The sequence below is a fragment of the Phocoena phocoena genome, chromosome 2 (assembly GCF_963924675.1).
Source record: "Phocoena phocoena chromosome 2, mPhoPho1.1, whole genome shotgun sequence".
Taxonomy (NCBI): domain Eukaryota; kingdom Metazoa; phylum Chordata; class Mammalia; order Artiodactyla; family Phocoenidae; genus Phocoena; species Phocoena phocoena.
In genome coordinates this window covers 87,869,497-87,888,273 of record NC_089220.1, presented here as the reverse complement: position 1 = coordinate 87,888,273, position 18,777 = coordinate 87,869,497, and the positions used below count along the sequence as shown (strand labels likewise).

The window sequence follows — 18,777 nt, the reverse complement described above, 5'->3', positions numbered from 1 at the left end:
CACTTTCAGATTTTTCATCATTAGTGTATAGGAATGCAAGAGATTTCTGTGCATTAATTTTGTATCCTGCTACTTTACCAAATCCATCGATTAGCTCCAGTAGTTTTCTGGTAGCATCTTTAGGACAGAGTCATGAAACACTTTTTACATCTTCCAAGAACTTCCACACACTGCTTTGATTATTATAATCTTGAAGTGAACAGGGCAAACATCATTCTTCCCATTTTACAATAAGAAAACTGGTACAAGATTTTGAATAACTTGCCTGCATACGTCTTCTTTCAGTAAGGGGCAGAGAGGAATGACACTCATCAAACTCCAAGGCAGACTGTGCCTGCCTCCCATATTTGTTTTACCAAAACATATATAGAAGAGTTCTGGCACACATCACATAATTTTTAAGATGGCAACTAAAGGTAAGGTTTGAAAGACATTTTTTGACATCATAATATTTATTATTTCAACTCTAAGCTCAGACAGAGCCCATAAGGAATTTCTCATTTGGTTCATCCAAATAATGGAAAAACGAGTGCTAATTTTCATTACTGACATACAGTGAACCAAAATGAATATTTTACATTTACTATTAAAGATCAAGGTGGATTAGCTGTAGAATGAGAACTCTGAGTACGAAAATAACTTTGCCATCAAAAAGCCATCCAGATCAGGATTGTTACAGAAATGGACCAGCTTTAGGCACAGACAGCATTGGTGTAGAGGTCACAGCATTTAGCAAGGGCCATGGGACTGAACTCTTTATCTTCCCAGGGACCAGGAAAAGAAGGAGGGCTTGTGCCATTCAGAGAGGTACTGAAATGAAAAGCCAGAGAGATACATAGTGGGTCAGATAAAGACAATGCAACAAGATGTATCAATAAGTTCTATCAAGCAGGTGAAAACAAAAACAGAAACTTATTAATGAATCCAATCACAATGACCAAATATTGGGCTGGCCTAAATGTTCTTTCAGTTTTTTCCATAAGATGGCTCTAGTAGCACTTAGTTGTCTTTAACTTCATTCGAAACAATTGTATTAGATTGTATTGTGACAGCTGTCATATCAGCATGCAATTAAAAAAAAGAACTTATCAAAATTGGTGAATTTTTGTGTAGCCATTTTAATATTGAAGATGGAAGAAAAAAGCAACATTTCAGCATATTATGCTTTATTAGTTCAAGAAAGGTAAATGCAACTGAAATGCAAAAAAAAAAAAACAAAAACGATTTGTGCAGTGTATGGAGAAGGTGCTGTGACTGATCAAACATGTCAAAAGTGGTTGGCGAAGTTCCATGCTGGAGATTTCTCGCTGGACGATGCTCCACGGTTGGGTAGACCAGTTGAAGTTGACAGTGATGAAATCGAGATATTGAGAACAATCAACGTTATACCACGTAGTAGATAGCTGACACACTCAAAATATCCAAATCAAGCATTGAAAATCATTTGCCCCAGCTTGGTTATGTTAATTGCTTTGATGTTTTGGTTCCACATAAGTTAAGCGAAAAAAACCTTCTTTACCGTATTTCTGCATGCGATTCTCAAATGTAATGAAAACATTCTGTTTTTAAAACTAATTGTAACGGGTGATGAAAAGTGGATACTGTACAGTAATGTGGAATGGAAGAGATTGTGGGGCAAGCGAAATGAACCACCACCAACCACATCAAAGGCTGGTCTTCATCCAAAGAAGGTGATGTTGTGTATATGGTGGGATTGGAAGGGAGTCCTCTATTATGAGCTCCTTCCAGAAAACCAAACAATTAATTGCAACAAGTACTGCTCCCAATTAGACCAACTGAAATCAGCACTCGAAGAAAAGCATCCAGAATTAGTCAGCAGAAAATGCATAATCTTCCATTAGGGTACGGCAAGACCACGTTTCTTTGATGACCAGGAAAAAACTGTTACAGCTTGGCTGGGAAGTTCTGGTTCATCCGCCGTATTCACCAGACAATTGCACCTTTGGATTTCCATTCATTTCAGTCTTTACAAAATTCTCTTAATGGAAAAAATTTCAATTCCCCGGAAGACTATAAAAGGTACCTGGGACCGTTTTTTGCTCAAAAAGATAAAAAGTTTTGGGAAGACGGAATTATGAAGCTGCCTGAAAAATGGCAGAAGGCAGTGGAACAAAACAGTGAATACATTGTTCAAATAAAGTTCTTGGTGAAAATGGAAAATGTGTCTTTTATTTTTACTTCAAAACTGAAGGAACTTTTTGGCCAACCAATAAATAGGACAGAATTAAGCGTATTTTCTCATTCATGCCCAAGATAGTACTAGCAAGAAATCCTATACAATGTGTCTGCTTCTCTGTCCAGTTCATAACCATAGTCTTTTGGGGAATTTCCTGTCCAAACATCACTGAAGCAACATTTATGCCTTGTAATGATTTAGAATTGAATTTATTCTAAATAGTGAGATGGTACTCCAAAGCCACTTTCCTCTTGAGAAAGGAAAACAGCTCAGGCTTGGTGTGTATGTATATATGTATATGTGTTTCAGTTTTATGGAGGTATAATTGACAAATAAAATTGTAATATATAGAGAGTGTACAACGTGATGATTTGACATGTGCATATACTGTGAAAGGATTCCCAACATTGAGTTAACACATCCATCACCTCACATATTTACTTTTTTTTTTTTTTGGTGAGAACACTTAAGTTCTATTCTCTTAGCAAATCTCAACTATATAATACAGTATTATCAACTATAGCCACCATGTTATACATTAGGTCCTCAAACCTATTGATCTTATATCTGAAAGTTTGTACTATTATACCAGCTTCTCCCTATTCCCCTATGTCCCAGCCCTAGGCAACCACCATTCTATGAGTTCTTTTTTGTTGTTGTTTTTTTTTTTTGGATTCTGCATATAAGTGAGACCATGCAGTATCTGCCTTTGTCTGGCTTATTTCACTTACTGTAATTGTTCATCCACATTGTTGCAAATAGCAGGATTTCCTTCTCTTGTAAGGATGACTAACATTCCATTGTATACATACACAATATTTTCTTTATCCATTCATCTGCTAGTGGACACATAGGTTGTTTGCATACCATGGCTACTGTTAATAATGCTGCAGTGAACATGGGAGTACAGGTGGTGACTTTGTTTCCTTTGGATATATACCCAGAAGAAAGATTGCTGGATCATATGGTAGTCGTTCTACTTTTAATTTCTTCAGGAACCTCCATAGTGACTGTACCATTTTCCATTTCCACTAAGAGTGTATAAAGGTTTCCTTTTCTGCACATCATTGCCAGCATTTGCTATCACTTGTCTTTTTTATGACAGCCATCCTAACCGGTGTAAGGTGATATCTCATTGAGGTTTTTATTTGTATTTCCTTGCTAGTTAGTGATATTGAGCACCTTTTCATGTACCTGTTGGCCATTTGGTTGAGTTCTTTGGAAAAATGTCTATTCAAACCTTCTGCTCATTTTTAAATTGGATTACTTGGATTTTTTGCTATTGAGCTGTATAAGTTCTTTGTATATTTTGGATATTAATTCCTTACTGGATATATGGTTTGCAAATATTTTCTCCCATTCTGTAGGTTGACTTTTAATTTTGTTGATGGTTTCTTTTGCTGTGCAGAAGCTTTTTAATTTGATGAAGTCCCAATTGTTTTTTGTTTTTTGCTTTTTAAAATTTTTATTAGTTTTTGGCTGTGTTCGTTCTTTGTTGCTGTGTGCAGGCTTTCTCTAGCTGCAGCAAGCAGGGGCTACTCTTTGTTGTGGCACATGGGCTTCTCACTGCAGTGGCTTCTCCTGCTGTGGAACATGGGCTCTAGGCACGTGGGCTTCAGCAGTTGCGACGTGTGGGCTCAGTAGTTGCGGCTCAAGGGCTCTAGAGTGCAGGCTCAGTAGTTGTGGCTCACAGGCTTAGTTGCTCCACAGCATGTGGGATCTTCCTGGACCAGGGATCAAACCCATGTCCCCTGCATTGGCAGGAGGATTCTTAATCACTGTGCCACCAGAGAAGTCCCCCAATTGTTTATTTTTGGTTTTGTTGCCTTTGCTTTTGGTTTCAAGTCCAAAAAATCACTGCCAAGACCAATGTCAAGGAGCTTACTCCCTACATTTTCTTCAAGGATTTTCAAGGTTTCAGGTCTTATGTTAAAGTCTTTAATCCGTTTTGAGTTGATTTTTGTATATGGTGTAAGACAGGAGTCCAGTTTCATTCTCCTACAGGTGGATATACAGTTTTGCTAATGCCATTTATTGAAAAGACTACCCTTTCCCCCATTGTATATTCTTGGCTCCTTTGTTGAAAACATGGGTTTATTTCTGCGCTCTCTATTCTGTCTGATTGATCTGTGTGTTTATTTTATTTTATTTTTTGCGGTATGCAGGCCTCTCACTGTTATGGCCTCTCCCGTTGTGGAGCACAGGCTCCGGACACGCAGGCTCAGTGGCCATGGCTCACGGGCCCAGCTGCTCCACGGCATGTGGGATCTTCCCAGACTGGGGCACGAACCCGTGTCCCCTGCATCAGCAGGCGGACTCTCAACCACTGCACCACCAGGGAAGCCCTGTGTGTTTATTTTTAAGTCAGTACCATACTGTTTTGATTACTACAGCTTTGTAATATAGTTTAAAATCAAGACGTGTGATGCCTTTAGCTTTGTTCTTCTTTCTCAAGATTGCTTTGGCTATTTGGGGTCTTTTGTGGTTCCATATGAATTTTAGAATTGTTTTTTCTATTTCTATGAAAAATGCCATTGGAATTTTAATAGGGATTGCATTGAATCTGTAGATCACCTTAGGTAGTATGAACACTTTAATAATATTAATTCTTCTAATCCATAAACATGGAGTATATTTCCATTTATTTATCCCTTCCACTTTTCATCAATTTTTTTTATAGTTTTCAGTGTACAGATCTTTCCTCTCCTTGATTACATTTATTCCTAAGTATTTTATTCTTCTTGATGCTATTGTAAATGGGATTGTTTCATTAATTTCTCTTTCCAATAGTTCATTGTTATTGTATAGAAACACAAATGATTTTTGTATGTTTATTTTGTATCCTGCAACTTACTGAATTTGTTTATCAGTACTAACAATTTCTTGGTGGAGCCTTTAGGATTTTCTATGTATAAGATCATGTCATCTGCAGAAAGAGACAGTTTTACTTCTTTTCTGATTTGGGTGCCTTTTATTTCTTTTCCTTGACTAATTGCTCTGGCTATGATTTCCAACACTATGTTGATTAAAAGTGGTGAGTGTGGTAATTCTTGTCTTATTCCTGATCTTAGAGGAAAAGTGTTCAGCTTTTCACAATTCAGTATGATGTTAGCTGTGAGCTTGTCATATATGGCCTTTATTATGTTGAGATACATTCCTTCTACATCCAATTTGTTGAGAGTTTTATCATGTAAGGATGTTGAATTTTGTCAAATGCTTTGTCTGCATCTATTGAAATGATTATATGGTTTTTATCTTTCATTTTGTTACAGTGGTATATCACATTTATTGATTTGTGTATGTTGAGCCATCCTTGCATCCCAGGAATAAATCTCACTTGATCATGGTGTATGACCTTTTTAATGTACTGTTGAATTTGGTTTGCTAATTTTTTGTTGAGGATTTTTGCATCTATGTTCATCAAGAATACTGGCCTGTAATTTTTTCTTATAGTGTCCCTGTCTGGCTTTGGCAACAGGTAATTCTGGCCTCATAAAATGAATTTGGAAGTGTTCACTCCTTTTATGTTTTTTTGAAAAGTTTGAGAAGATTGGTATTAATTATTCTTTAACTGTTTGGAAGAATTCACCAGTGAACTGTCTAGTCCTGGGCTTTTTTTGTTGGGAGGTTTTTGATTACTGATTCAATCTCCTTACTAGTAATCATTCTGTTCAGATTTTCTATTTTTTTATGATTCAGTCTCAGTCAGTTGTATATTTCTAAGAATTTATCCAATTCTTCTATGTTATCTAATTTGTTGGGATATAATTTTCCATAGTAGTTTCTCAAAATCCTTAGTATTTCTGCCTTATTAATTGTAATACCTCCTTTTTCATTTCTGACTTTGAGTCTTCTCTCTCTTTTTCTTAGCTTAGCTAAACGTGTGTCTATTTTGTCTGTCTTTTAAGACAAATGGCTCTTAGTTTCCTTGAACTTTTCTTTGTCTGTTTTTGCCTCTATTTCATTAGTTTCTGCTCTGATCTTTGTTATTTCCCTTCTTCTATAACTTTGGACTTAATTTGTTTTTCTTTTTCTTGAGGTGTTAAATTAGGTTGTTTGAGATCTTTCTTTTTTTCTTAACGTAGGTGTTTATCAATATAAACTCCCCTCTTTGAACTGCTTTTGCTGCATCTCATAAGTTTTGGTATATTGTGTTTCCATTTTCGTTTGTCTCAAAATATTTTTTCAAGTTTTTTCCCCCAGTTTTATTGAGATATTATTGACATATAACATTGTATAAGGTGTGCAATATAATGATTTGATATAGGTATATATTGTGAGATGATTACCACAATAAGTTTAGTTAACATCCATCAACTCACACAGTTACAGATTTTTCCTTGTGGTGAGTAAAGATATTTTATTTCTCTTTTGATTTCATTTTTGACCCATTGTTCAGGAGCATGTTGTTTAATGTCCACATATATGTGAATTTACCAGGTTTTTTCTTGTTACTCATTTCTAGTTTAATACTATTGTGGTCAGAAAAGACATTTGATATAATTTCAGTCTTCTTAAATATATTAAGACTTGCTTTGTAGCCTAACATAATTTCCATGTGTACTTGAGAAGAATGTGTATTCTGCTGTTGTTGGATGGACTGTTCTGTAAATATTGTCAGGTCCATCTGGTCTAACATGTAGTTTAAGTCCGATGTTTCCTTGTTGATTTTCTGCCTGGATGATCTATCTGTTGTTGAAAGTGGAATGCTGAAGTCCTCTACTATTATTGTATTTTTGCCTCTTCAGATCTGTTAATATTTGCTTTATATATTTAGGTGCTCCATGTTGGGTGCATAAAAATTTACAGTTGTTACATCCTCTTGATGAATTGACCCCTTTATTACTATATAATGACCTTCTTTGCTTCTCATTACTGTTTTGGCTTAAAGTCTATTTTGTGTGATATAAGTATAGCTACCTCTGCTTGTCTGAAAAACTCTCTCTCCTTCAAGTCTGAAGGACAACTTTGCCAGGTAAAGCATTACCAAGCATTGGTTGGTAGTTTTTTTCTTTTTAGTATATCATCCCACTTTTTTTCTGGACTGTAAGGTTTCTGCAGAAAAATCTGCTGATAGTCTTACGGGAGCTCCCTTGTATATAACAAGTTGCTTTTCTCTTGCTGCCTTTACCTATGCTTTCTTTGTCTTAGTTTTGACAGTTTAATTATAATGTGTCTCAGTGTGGGTCTCTTTAGTGTCCCAAAGAGGAGAATTGCAGCCAGCATCTAGATGCAGGCTGATTAGAAGCTGGACCCTCAGGCACCAGCTGGAAAGTATGCAGTCAAACCCCTTTCAGGGAAAGAGTGGGAGATGGACATTTTTGACTGCCTCCTCTACACTGAGCCTTGTGGGGCAGGCGGGGGTTGGTGGGGAGGTAGGCATAGTACAGTCTTAAAAATTGGAGCACTAGATGTTCAGTCTAAACCCTTCACTGCTTAGGGATAAGCTTAGAGTTGGGAGTTTCCTTCCATTATATGGTGCTGTGCCAGGGGTGGGTTTTATGATGAGACTGTTTCTCAGCCTTTCCTACCCAATTCAATGTGGGTATTTTCTCAGTTGTAGGAGTCATTCAGCTAGTTTCTGGATTTTGCTTAGAGGGAATTACTCCATGTGTAGCTGTACATTTGGTGCATCCATAGGAAGAGGGAAATTTAAGCCTCCTTTGTTGTTATCTTGGTCTGGAGTCACTCCAAATATATTTAGCATGAATGAACTGGACAAAAACATTATCTCTTTCAGATTTTAGACACTAATGATGCTTAGTATGTGGCTTTAGGCAAAAAGTCAGTTTCTGTTTTGAAGGCAGAAATGACCAGGAAAGAGTATTCTACTAGTTTTTTAGTGAAGTTCAGTGATGTAAAGACAACTCATCATTAAACACAAATTAGCAATTTTCACTTCATTCATTTACTTTAGACTATGCTTATAATGACATCCACTGAACTTCCCCAAGAACATAGGAGTCATAACTATGCCAGATCAATGATCTATCCAGTTTATAATTCATCTTTAATAGTACAGCAAAAGGAGTCTTTTTTTCATAGGATGTTGGTTGCTTTCTCTGGTGAAAACCTCCAAACACAGGAGGGTAATGTCTGTTAGCTTGCCACAGTAACCTGTTAAGGAGCTGGTACCCAAACATCTACCTATATACTGAACAGATCGTTTACTTAATGACAACTTCCAAATCTATCTCCAGTTCTTTTTTCTCTCCTGAACTTCAGACCCAAGTTGGTTTGTGAGTTGCTTAACTTGATGGTCCCACAGGTACCTCCAAGTCAACATATCCACCTGAATTAAGCCATAATCTCTCCCCTTTACTCTCATTCCTGGAACTAGTCCTCTTCCTGTCAGTGAATGAATGGCATCCCTCAGACCCACTTGCCCAAGCTGGAAAGGGTACAGTCATCCTTATCCTGCCCTTCACTTCAATAACCAATCCTATTGATTCTCCTTGTTCTAGTGCATCTTCATCCTCACAACTACTTAGTATCAGCTCTCAGCATCTCTTACTTGGGAGTATTACAGCAATGTGTTTATTGATCTCCCTGACATCCAAATGGCTACCAGCATGATCTTTTGAAAAAACATACCAGTGTTAAGAATTCTATAAGTCAAAGTCTAAATTCCTTACCATTTCACACAAGGCCTTATAAGATCTTTCAGCCTCATCTCTCAGAACTCTCTTCATTCACCCATATATCACTACTAATACACACATCTTTTGCTTTTGAAGAACCAAACATTCTAGTTCCTCAAATCTTTCATTTTGTGTGTCCTGTAACTAGTTCTTTCAGTTTAATGATATACTCTTTTTTTTTTCAACTGACTTCTTTCAGTATTTTTTCTTTATCTTTGATTTTCTATAATTTCAAAATATGCTTAAGTATAGTTTTCTTGGCATTTATGCTGCTTGGTGTTTTCTGAGCTTCCTGGATCTGTGGTTTGGTGTCTGACATTAATTCGGAGAAATTCTCAGTCATAATTGTCTCAAATATTTCTTCTGTTCTTCTCTTGGTATACACATTATGTTCTTCTCTTGGTATACACATTATGTGTATGTTACACCTTTTATATTTGTCCCACAATCCTTGGATGCTCCATTCTGTTTTGTTTTTTTTTTTTTTTCAGTCTTTGTTCTCTTTCCTTTTCAGTTTTGAAGACTTCTATTGATATATCTTCAAGCTAGGAGTTCTTTCCTCAGAGGTGTTTAGTCTACTAGTAAGCCATCAAAGACATTCTTCATTTCTGTTACAGTGTTTTCTGATCTGTAGCATTTCTTTTTGGTTCTTTCTTGGGATTCCTATATCTCTGTACTTACATTGCCCATCTGTTCTTGCTTGCTGTCTACTTTATCCATTAGAGCCCTTAGCACATAAATCATAGTTGTTTGAAATTCCCACTCTGATAAATCAAAATCTCTGCCATGTCTGGTTTTGATGCTTGCTCTATCTCCTCAAATTGTGTTTTTTGCCTTTTAGCAGGCCTTGTACTTTCTTCTTGATAACTGGACATGATGTACCCAAAAAAGGAACTGCTGTAAATAGGCCTTAGTAATGTGGTGGTGAGGTGTGGGGAAGGGGAAGCCTTCTGTAGTCCTATGATTAGGTCTCAGGCTTTTAGCGAGCCTGTGCCTCTGCACTGTGAATTTCACAAGTGTTTCTCAGTTTTTCCTCCCCCTTTAAGTGGGATAGGATGGCTAGAGTGGGCTTTAGTTGGGTATTTCCCTTCTTCCAGGTCTGGTAGGCTCTGATAATACCCCAGCTGGTTAGGTTCTGGTTAACTAGCTTCTCCTGAGGGCAGGCCTTGTTTAAAAAAACAGAGTGCTCTGGTGTATTTCAAAATGGCTCCTTTTCCCCTCCCCCTGCCAGAAGAATGAGGGGGGTTTTGTCTGATATTTACTGTGAGAACTTGGTCTAGCTCCCAGAGGTAAAACTCCCTAAAGTGTAGGGTTGCCCCATATAACTGGGTCCCCCCAGAGTTTTTAACATCCGGACCTGTCCTCACTGAGGCTCCAGCAATTAATTTCCGGTTTTCCTGCCCCAGCACAGGATTCTGTGGCAGTTTCCGCTCATGAGTCTCTCCAGTAAGCCGTGTGTTTGCCTGTCTGTCTCTCCAATCTTCAGGTCAGCAGTTTGCCCTGTGTCTCTTACAGATCCAAGAAGAGTTATTGATTTTTCAGACTGTTCAGTTTTTTTTTCTTGTTGTTACGATGGAGTGGTGACTTCTGAGCTCCTTACTTGCCGAACCAGAAAACTATTCTAATAATATCCCAGAAATTGGTAAACAAGTTCATTTTTACACTATCCGAATGCATCATGATTTTATCAATTCAAGTTTATCCTCTCTCAGTCTTCATTTCTGTCTGAAGAAGGCTGTAAGTTTTTAGCCACTTAGGACCATTGCCAAGTCTTCACCTACAACTTATCTATGTTCCAATCACAATAAATACATCACTTCTGATCAGGGAAACCACCCTCCCTTACTTCCCCTCACCCTCCACTTCTCAGTGCCCCAGCAATACAGGTAAAATCTGTCACTTGTCCATGCTAGAGCTAACAGGGAGTATGCATCTAATAAGAGAAAAAAACGGAGATCTAGACCACCACAAATACCTGTCTCCCTTCTTATACGCTCTATTCAGCATCCATGTGATTACCCTCAAGACCTTACTTCTCCCCACTCCCAGAAGATTCCTGAGTGGAGGAGAGCATAGAGGAGGAGGGGGCAGGGATCCCAGTGCTCACTCACCTCCGAAAGAGCTCTCTGCAGCACACATAGGTCTCATAGGTCCGATTGGTGAAACTTGTGTTTAGGAAGGAGACACAGTCAGTTTCAGCTCCCCTGGGGACATAGAGGATTCCTGGGTAAAGGAGACAGAGATGCTAAGGGGAAGCTTTTACACATGTTCCTTAAGGCTCTTAATTCTTTGGGTGTAAATTGAGAACACTGCAGATTTGGTGCCTTTTCTATGCATATGTGAGATGGAGAGTTAAAACAATATTCTGAGGCTAAGCTGAGACACTTACCTGCCACACAGGCGCTGATAAGGGATACACAGGCCCCTGTGAAGAGGGCACTGACCACAACCTTGGACAAGTCACTCTTCCGGTGGGGCACCATTGATGCTGCGGACAACACAACAAAATAATTCAATCTCTTCCCCACGAGGCAATTAGGCATATACCCCATGAGACCCCAGTAGAAGAATGCCGAGGATCAAAATGCGGCAGATGAACAGCATTCTTACCACCAACCACCAGAGGCTGGACAGTGGTACCGTAAGAAGTGTGTACATTCATTAGTCCTAAGGGGTCACTAACTTAGACATTCCCCAGGTCAAGGATTGTGTGTCTGACCCTAACTATTTAGTGGTTCTGTGAACATTCCCAAGATATATCTGAATTAAGCAAAGCCCTGGGTTGCTCCAGACAGGTGAAAATGCCTTGGGTGTTCACGAGTTGAAATCTGCATTCTTAACCTGGACAGAATTAGACTATTTTGAGCCAGAGAAATAAGGAGGGCAACATTCACCTAAGCCTTAGTCACATGATGCATATCCCACTACTGGATGACAAGCTCACAATCAGATTGTAATCAGGCATCAGAATTAGAATACAGGGACTTTCCTGGGGGCGCAGTGGTTAAGAATCCGCCTGCCAATGCAGGGGACACAGGTTCGAGCCCTGGTCCGGGAAGATCCCACATGCCACGGAGCAACTAAGTCTGTGCACCACAACTACTGAACCTGCACTCTAGAGCCCACAAGCCACAACTACTGAAGCCTGCACACCTAGAGCCATGCTCAGCAACAAAGAGAAGCCACCAAAAGGAGAAGCCCATGCACCACAACGAAGAGTAGCCCCCGCTCACTGCAACTAGAGAAAGCCCGTGCACGGCAACGAAGACCCAACACAGCCAAAAATAAATAAATAAATATTTTTAAAAAAAGAATTAGAGGGCTTCCCTGGTGGCGCAGTGGTTAAGAATCCGCCTGCCAATGCAGGGGACACGGGTTCAAGCCCTGGTCCGGGAAGATCCCACACACCGCGGAGCAACTAAGCCCATGTGCCACAACTACTGAACCTGCGCTCTACAGCCCGTGAGCCACAACTACTGAGCCCACACGCCACATCTACTGAAGCTTGCGCACTCTAGAACCCGTGCTCTGCAACAAGAGAAGCTACCACAGTGAGAAGCCCGCGCACCGCAATGAAGAGTAGCCCCTGCTCGCGGCAACTAGAGAAAGCCCGCGCACAGCAACGAAGACCCAACACAGCCAAAACTAATAAATAAATAAACAAAAATAATAAAATAAATGAATACATTTATAAAAAAAGAATTAGAATACAGACAAGTGTTTAACAGAAGGGAAAAAGATAAACTGAAAGGAAATTGTTTTACCTTTAAATTGTTCGATCAGCAACCAAGTGAATCAACTTAATGATTCTAGCCCAGAATATGAGTGCCATAAAAAATGGACACACTGAGCTGTATTTTTCTTACACTTCATTTCTCACTTGGATCTTCCAAACTCTTGGAATCCCCTGCCTTCAAGGACAATTCCACTTTCCTCATATTATTTCCTCCAGCCATCACCATTCAGCAAGATTTTCAGCAATCTAATTGTATCTATGTATGCTTCACATACTCACTCCTCCCACACCTGGTGACTTGTAGCTTTTAATCCAACACTTCACACCACTTGCTCTAATTATCTATCTGCCTTATGTGTCTGCTGCTTTTATTTGTCCTTTGATTCCTTGTGCAAATGCTTAATTCTGTGAAGTCAACTGGTGTGCAACACAATTTCAGAAAGTACCTTCACTACTGAACAAAAAACAAAATATCTTTACTATATATGCACTATGTCCATTTAATGGCAAAGTAAAAGTAATATCATTATAGTCTTCCTCATAGGGAAAATAAAAATAAAATTGGTCTTTTGGGCCTCCATTTGAAAGGGAAAAAAATGACAGAAGTTGAGATTGCAAACCCAGCCTGGGCCTCATGAATAGTCAGGTAGCATGATTACCTTAACTCCAAATTAACTTTCACCTGAGAGGCCCATTTCACATCAGCTTCTCTATCTGGTCTCAGCTCATACTGAAGTACCAGGAGTGCCCACTACAGATGCTGGGAACTGGCTGGCATACTGGGTAGCTGGGAAAATGAATTAACTCACTCAAGCCTCCCAGTGTGATTCCTATGGAACTAAGATTGGCAAATCCACAGAGTGAAAATGTTGTAATGATTTCGGCTCTCACCTAGGGAAAACAAAAATAAATAAGTAAACTCAGTCCTATATGTGCAGTCGTATAATCATGATAGACGTTCCAGAGTACTTAGAACCCCCAATCTTGTGTGTGCTACTCTAAGGAATATGGAAAGGATGCCCAGAAAATAATCGCTTCATGAGTTATTACAGGGATAATGATATGGAACCACCATGACCTCTTTACCCAATGCTCTTCTTGTTGAAGCCTATGAATTAGGAGGTCTAGGAATGAGGATGATTGAGAGAAAAGAGATAGAGGGAGAGAAAAAAGGAGCACAGTTTATAGCAATTTAAACTTATAAATGAAGGAGACCTTAGACTATCAGAAATAGTATCCTCCTTGGACTGTCCCAACTGTAAAGGCTCAGTAATTACATTCTAGAGAGAACTTGGGTCAGAGTGTAGCGGACTAGCACACAGACCTCAGGGCAGCTCAGGCACCGAAGCTAAGCATACTGTTACTCTTGCTTTGTGGTCAGGCCTGGGACCCTGGAAAGGGATCTGTGGGTGTTAAACTTTAGTGTAACACCTTTTGTCTGCCTGGACTGTTTATGCTTTTCTAGATTGTCACTTACAGAAATCCACTGTTTCTCGCCTCCAATCCACTCTTCCACTCCAGAGAGACGTTTGTTTTTGTACTGAGACAGTTGCTGATAGGCCACAAACTCATTTGTGAAGAACTTGATCCCCACCATCTCAGCCACCATCGGACAGTCTGCCCACTCGACACCCATCATGAAAACCACGGGCCTTAGGATATAGGAGCAGATGACCTGGGTGAGAGAGACAGTCAGGAGACAAAGACTTCTCTAGAGCCTTGACTCAGTCTCCTCCACCCTTCTCCTCTCCACGCTCCCTAAGTGCACTGTGGGTCAGGAGGACATGCACAATTCAAGGACTACTTAAACACACCCTAGAGGGACAGCCCAACAAATGGAATCCTTTACCTGAAAAGTGAGTCCCTGTATGTCTACCAGTTCCCCTAGCCAGGAGAGGGCAGCATTGATGAAGGCCAACACGGCCAAAAAAGCAATCAGGTTGGCTGCTACGTTAGCAGCAAGGCCTATGGCATCTGTGGCTCCATTGCTGGCAGCTTCCAGAACATTCTTCTCCTTCCTGTGGTCATTGGGCATAGGGGAAGAATACAGTGTCTAGAGTAATCTCGGCTCCTCAGAGAAGAGCTGTCCCAGTGTCCCAGCAGTGCAGGAGTGCAACAGGAGAGTGCAAGAACAATTTGAGAGATGATGGGGGTTCCTAGTGACCCTTTTTGTGGAAATAACACTGAAGCAGAATCAGATTTAATCGCCATGAAATGGTACTGACACAAAGGACAGAGGATAATGGCATGCAGAAGAGAGAGGCAGGTGGGAGGGTTAAACAAAAGAAAAAATCAACATGATTAGCTAAAGGCAGAGGTAGACAAGAGGAGATATGGAATCATATTATTCCTTCTCCAGGAGACTTGAAGCCGCTACCACCATAGCACCACTCTTGACTCTACACCTGACCTCACCATCTCCCAATTATATGCCTCATTGGACTCACCCACGGGGCAATTTTACCCCCTCCTTATTCTTGAACTTGGACTCCTCCACTTCTGGATATACCAGCTTTGACAAAGCAAGAGCAGAAGGGGCAGCCATCACAGAGGCAGAAATCAAGGATGACGCGTCAATCTGTAGGGCCAGACTTAGGAATGAGCATCTACAGAACCCAGAGTTGGGCTCACCCAGGAGTGATCAAACAGACTATGCTTACCCCAAAGGATATGAAGGCTCCCAAGACAGTGCCTGAGATGGTGGCAAACCCTCCAGTCATCACTGCATGGACTTCTGAAAGCGTCATGTCTGCAAGGTATGGCCGGATGAGCAGAGGTGCCTCTGTCTATAAAAAAGGAGAAGAGAGTCAGATTCAAGAAGGTACAGCTCCCCATCCCAGAGTGCCCGCCCCAGCTCCAGACACACATCCCTCCAGTGTGGGTGCTCTTCCAAAACTAAGCTCTGCTCTTAGGCTCTCCCAGTGTCTGGCTCACCCCCTCTGGCACCTAATCATATCCTGGCTAGCACTCTTCTCATGTGTTTTCATATCAGTTTGTCTCATCTATTTAAAATTTAGAATGCTATAGAAGACAAACAGTATATTTCTTTTTTATGTTCTCAATGTCTAAACTATATACTCGGGAATTCCCTGGTGCTCCAGTTGTTGGTACTCCACACTTTCACTGCCAAGGTCCGGGATTCGGTCCTTGGTTGGGGAACTAGGATCCCACAAGCCACGTGGTGCGGCCCAAACAAACAAATAAAAACTATATACTTAGTGAATGAATTTAGTATAGTGTACTTACTGAGTACATATTCATTGCTTAAAAGGTACTCATTAAATGAACTGCAAATAGATTACTGAAGCCCAATGTTGATGAAAGAATCAAAAGAAATAATGTTTGTGAAAATGGTATGAAATTATGAAGACCCAACTAGGTAAAATATATCTAGCATTGACCTAAGAAATTCTTATTATTGAATGAGTGACAACTGTGTGCCTAGTGCTATATGATATGCTAGGGACATTCCTATGAATAAGGCAAAGTTCCTACTCTTAGGACTTTATAGTCTAGCAGAGGAAACTAAGCTGATTATGGAGAATTCCAGCAAAATGCAGCATGCTATGGTAGAAGTGTACAGAAGTATTCTGAGAACATGTCAAATACCATTAATCAGCCTGGGGTCTTAGGAGAGAAAGACCTCAATACTAATTCCTTGTCAGTTTGACAAGCCATTGTCCCTAACATTGAGTTGATCAGTCAGTAGCATATACTGAACACTTACTCCATACAGACAAATGTATCGAACAAGTATTACGGGGACAAGCTTTGGTGTTAGCCCTGAGCAAGGCAAGCTATTGTCTCCTCAGAGATCATGGAAAACAAAGGTCACAGGAAGAAACCAGAATATGGAGGAAACATCTTTCATAGCCCCTGAAAGGGGATGACTTGGACCAGGCCATTTCCCTAAATTCCTGCGTAAGAAGTTGGATCTGTGGTTAAGTATGTCCCCCTTACATACACCCAAATAAGTAGTATTAGGTAAGAAAGGTGAAAGCAATGAGCTGAGTTCCAAGTTTTCTTTCATCAGAGTGACTGGCTGCCCATACAGTCTTCATCTATTTGACTTTTCAAAAGGAAAGCATACATTTCTCAAACTGTTTTCTGCCATACTCTCTGTTCCCCAGAGAAAAGATCAGAAGGCCTCAGGGTGCTTACCATACCCACAAAGATGTTTCCTGCCACAGCCAGGGTCTCTGGGGCAGTGGTGCCCATGGTGATTTGCAAAAACCAGGCAATCTAAAGGGATGCAAAGATCCAAACCATTAACATTAGCAGAAATCTTGGGGTGTATCCATCAAAACTCCTCCTCCATTATGTTGGTAAGGAAACTAAGGCCTAGAGAAGAAGAGGCACAAGGCCGAGACCACAAACCAAGTTACAAACAGAGCCTGGACCAGAACTCAGGACTCTTGGCTTCCAGAAAAAGTAGATTAAAACTTAGTATGAAATGGCAGTTCAGCCCATTTTTTCTCCCTGCTCTGCCCCTCAGCCTGCCTAGGGCCTGGTCCTGACCACCTGATATCAGGCACGCTTGAAAGAGTTTGCTTTTCACACTCGTTCTAATGCTCTAGATCTGACATATGATCATTTTTTCCCAAAGTAAGTGCCATCTTCATGCCTCTTGATAGATCACAAGACAAAGCCCCACCTCCTGACTGTGCAGGAGAATGACTCACCTTCTGAACTACCCACTGCACAAAGCCCAGGTAGTAAAGAATGGACATCACACATCCAAAGAAAAGGATGATCGGTAAGGCCTATAATGAGAATGATGGGGCAACCAGTGAGATACTACACTGAATGTGCAACTGTGTGCCATACGGAGACTGTGTTTCAGGTCTCTAAGTTAAGTTCTTAGCATCCCAAGCACAGCTGATACAGTAATAGATACTCTGGATATTTAAACACAAGCTAGTCTAGGAATAAATTTTAAATGTATTGCAAATCTATTATGCCGTCAATACTAAGCCACAAGGAGATGTTTTCTGAGCCTTCTTCTCCCACCCCTATTTCATTCCAATTTCAGTATGACAATGATCAAAGGGCAAGAGATTAATGCTGCTTCCTATATGGATAAGATCAAATCCTCTTCTTACGGTCAAACTGGTATATAGACTGGCTGATATCTTGGACACACATCTTCGTCATCTCGCTTTATCCCCCTCACCCTCACTGCCACTGACCCTCATTCTTGCTCATGAAACATGTGACCTGAAAAGCGAAGATATCCTTGACCAGCATATCCCCAAAAACAAAACTGGAGCCAGCCACAGTATAGTTGAGAAAAATCTGAAAGAAAAATAGAGAGAGAGAACAAGAGTGAAGCCAGAAAGGACACAGGGAAGATAGGATCAGCCTCATGTATGATGAGGACCTAGTGCTGCTACTGAGGTTGGCCTCCCTTTGACAGCATGGGAAGCGGCCTAAGTCACTATGAGCTACTCATTGAATGACAGAGGACTCAGCTGTTCCGTTCTCTTTATTTGTATGCATAGTTGTACCCCAGTATACTCTCTCCTTTCCCACCAGATCACCCACCACCATCACTAACAAGACACAGCCTGATCTCCTCATGCTTTCCCCCAGTCTCCTTTCTCTAGGGTTCTAAAAGAGCTCTCATATTCAATTTCTCATACCTGAATCTGGTTTCCCAGCCATTGAAATGCATTAAATCCAGGATCAGCTCTGATGACCAAGATCCCAAAGACAAACTGAAGACCTAGGCCCCAAAGCACTGAACTCCAGGACACCTGGGACCAATAAGAACGTTATTCTAATGTGAGCTCTAAACCCGACTTGTTCATTACCTGGCTGGGGTTTTAAACATGGGTACGTGTACTCTGGAACCACCTTAGCATGTTAACAGTAAATCTGGGGTAAGATGGAACAGGGAGCAGGGGGATATAGGGCAGTAGTATATAAAGAGCCATATACGTCTATGTGGTTTTCAAAACTATGCCTACAGGTTAGACCTCACACACAGACACACGCACACATACATATAAAAGCATTATAAACCACTACTTTAATATTACTATGTGCAATGCAAGCTCATTCTCTATTGTATTCTATTTCCTTTCTTTCCTTCTTTATTTTTTGTTTTGTTTGTTTTTTCTTTAACACTGGTCTGGATCCACAAAATTGCTATCAAGGCTCACTAACGGATAACAACCTACAGTTTGAAAATAAATGGTCTA

General features: G+C 40.3%; 1 protein-coding gene across 1 annotated transcript in view; it reads right to left on the bottom strand.

Annotated features, from left to right (window-relative positions):
* Positions 1-692: 692 nt before the first annotated feature.
* The window catches only part of SLC28A2 (solute carrier family 28 member 2), a 39,355-nt gene continuing 21,270 nt past the window's right edge, over positions 693-18,777 (bottom strand). Inside the window, exons 6-17 of the mRNA XM_065871161.1 lie at positions 18,217-18,330; positions 17,792-17,869; positions 17,257-17,337; positions 16,736-16,816; positions 15,235-15,360; positions 15,022-15,152; positions 14,424-14,592; positions 14,052-14,249; positions 13,384-13,465; positions 11,228-11,326; positions 10,950-11,061; positions 693-810 (exon numbers count right to left, since the gene is read on the bottom strand). Of these exons, the coding sequence (XP_065727233.1) occupies positions 693-810; positions 10,950-11,061; positions 11,228-11,326; positions 13,384-13,465; positions 14,052-14,249; positions 14,424-14,592; positions 15,022-15,152; positions 15,235-15,360; positions 16,736-16,816; positions 17,257-17,337; positions 17,792-17,869; positions 18,217-18,330 (1,389 nt within the window). The remainder of the gene's footprint in view (positions 811-10,949; positions 11,062-11,227; positions 11,327-13,383; positions 13,466-14,051; positions 14,250-14,423; positions 14,593-15,021; positions 15,153-15,234; positions 15,361-16,735; positions 16,817-17,256; positions 17,338-17,791; positions 17,870-18,216; positions 18,331-18,777) is intronic.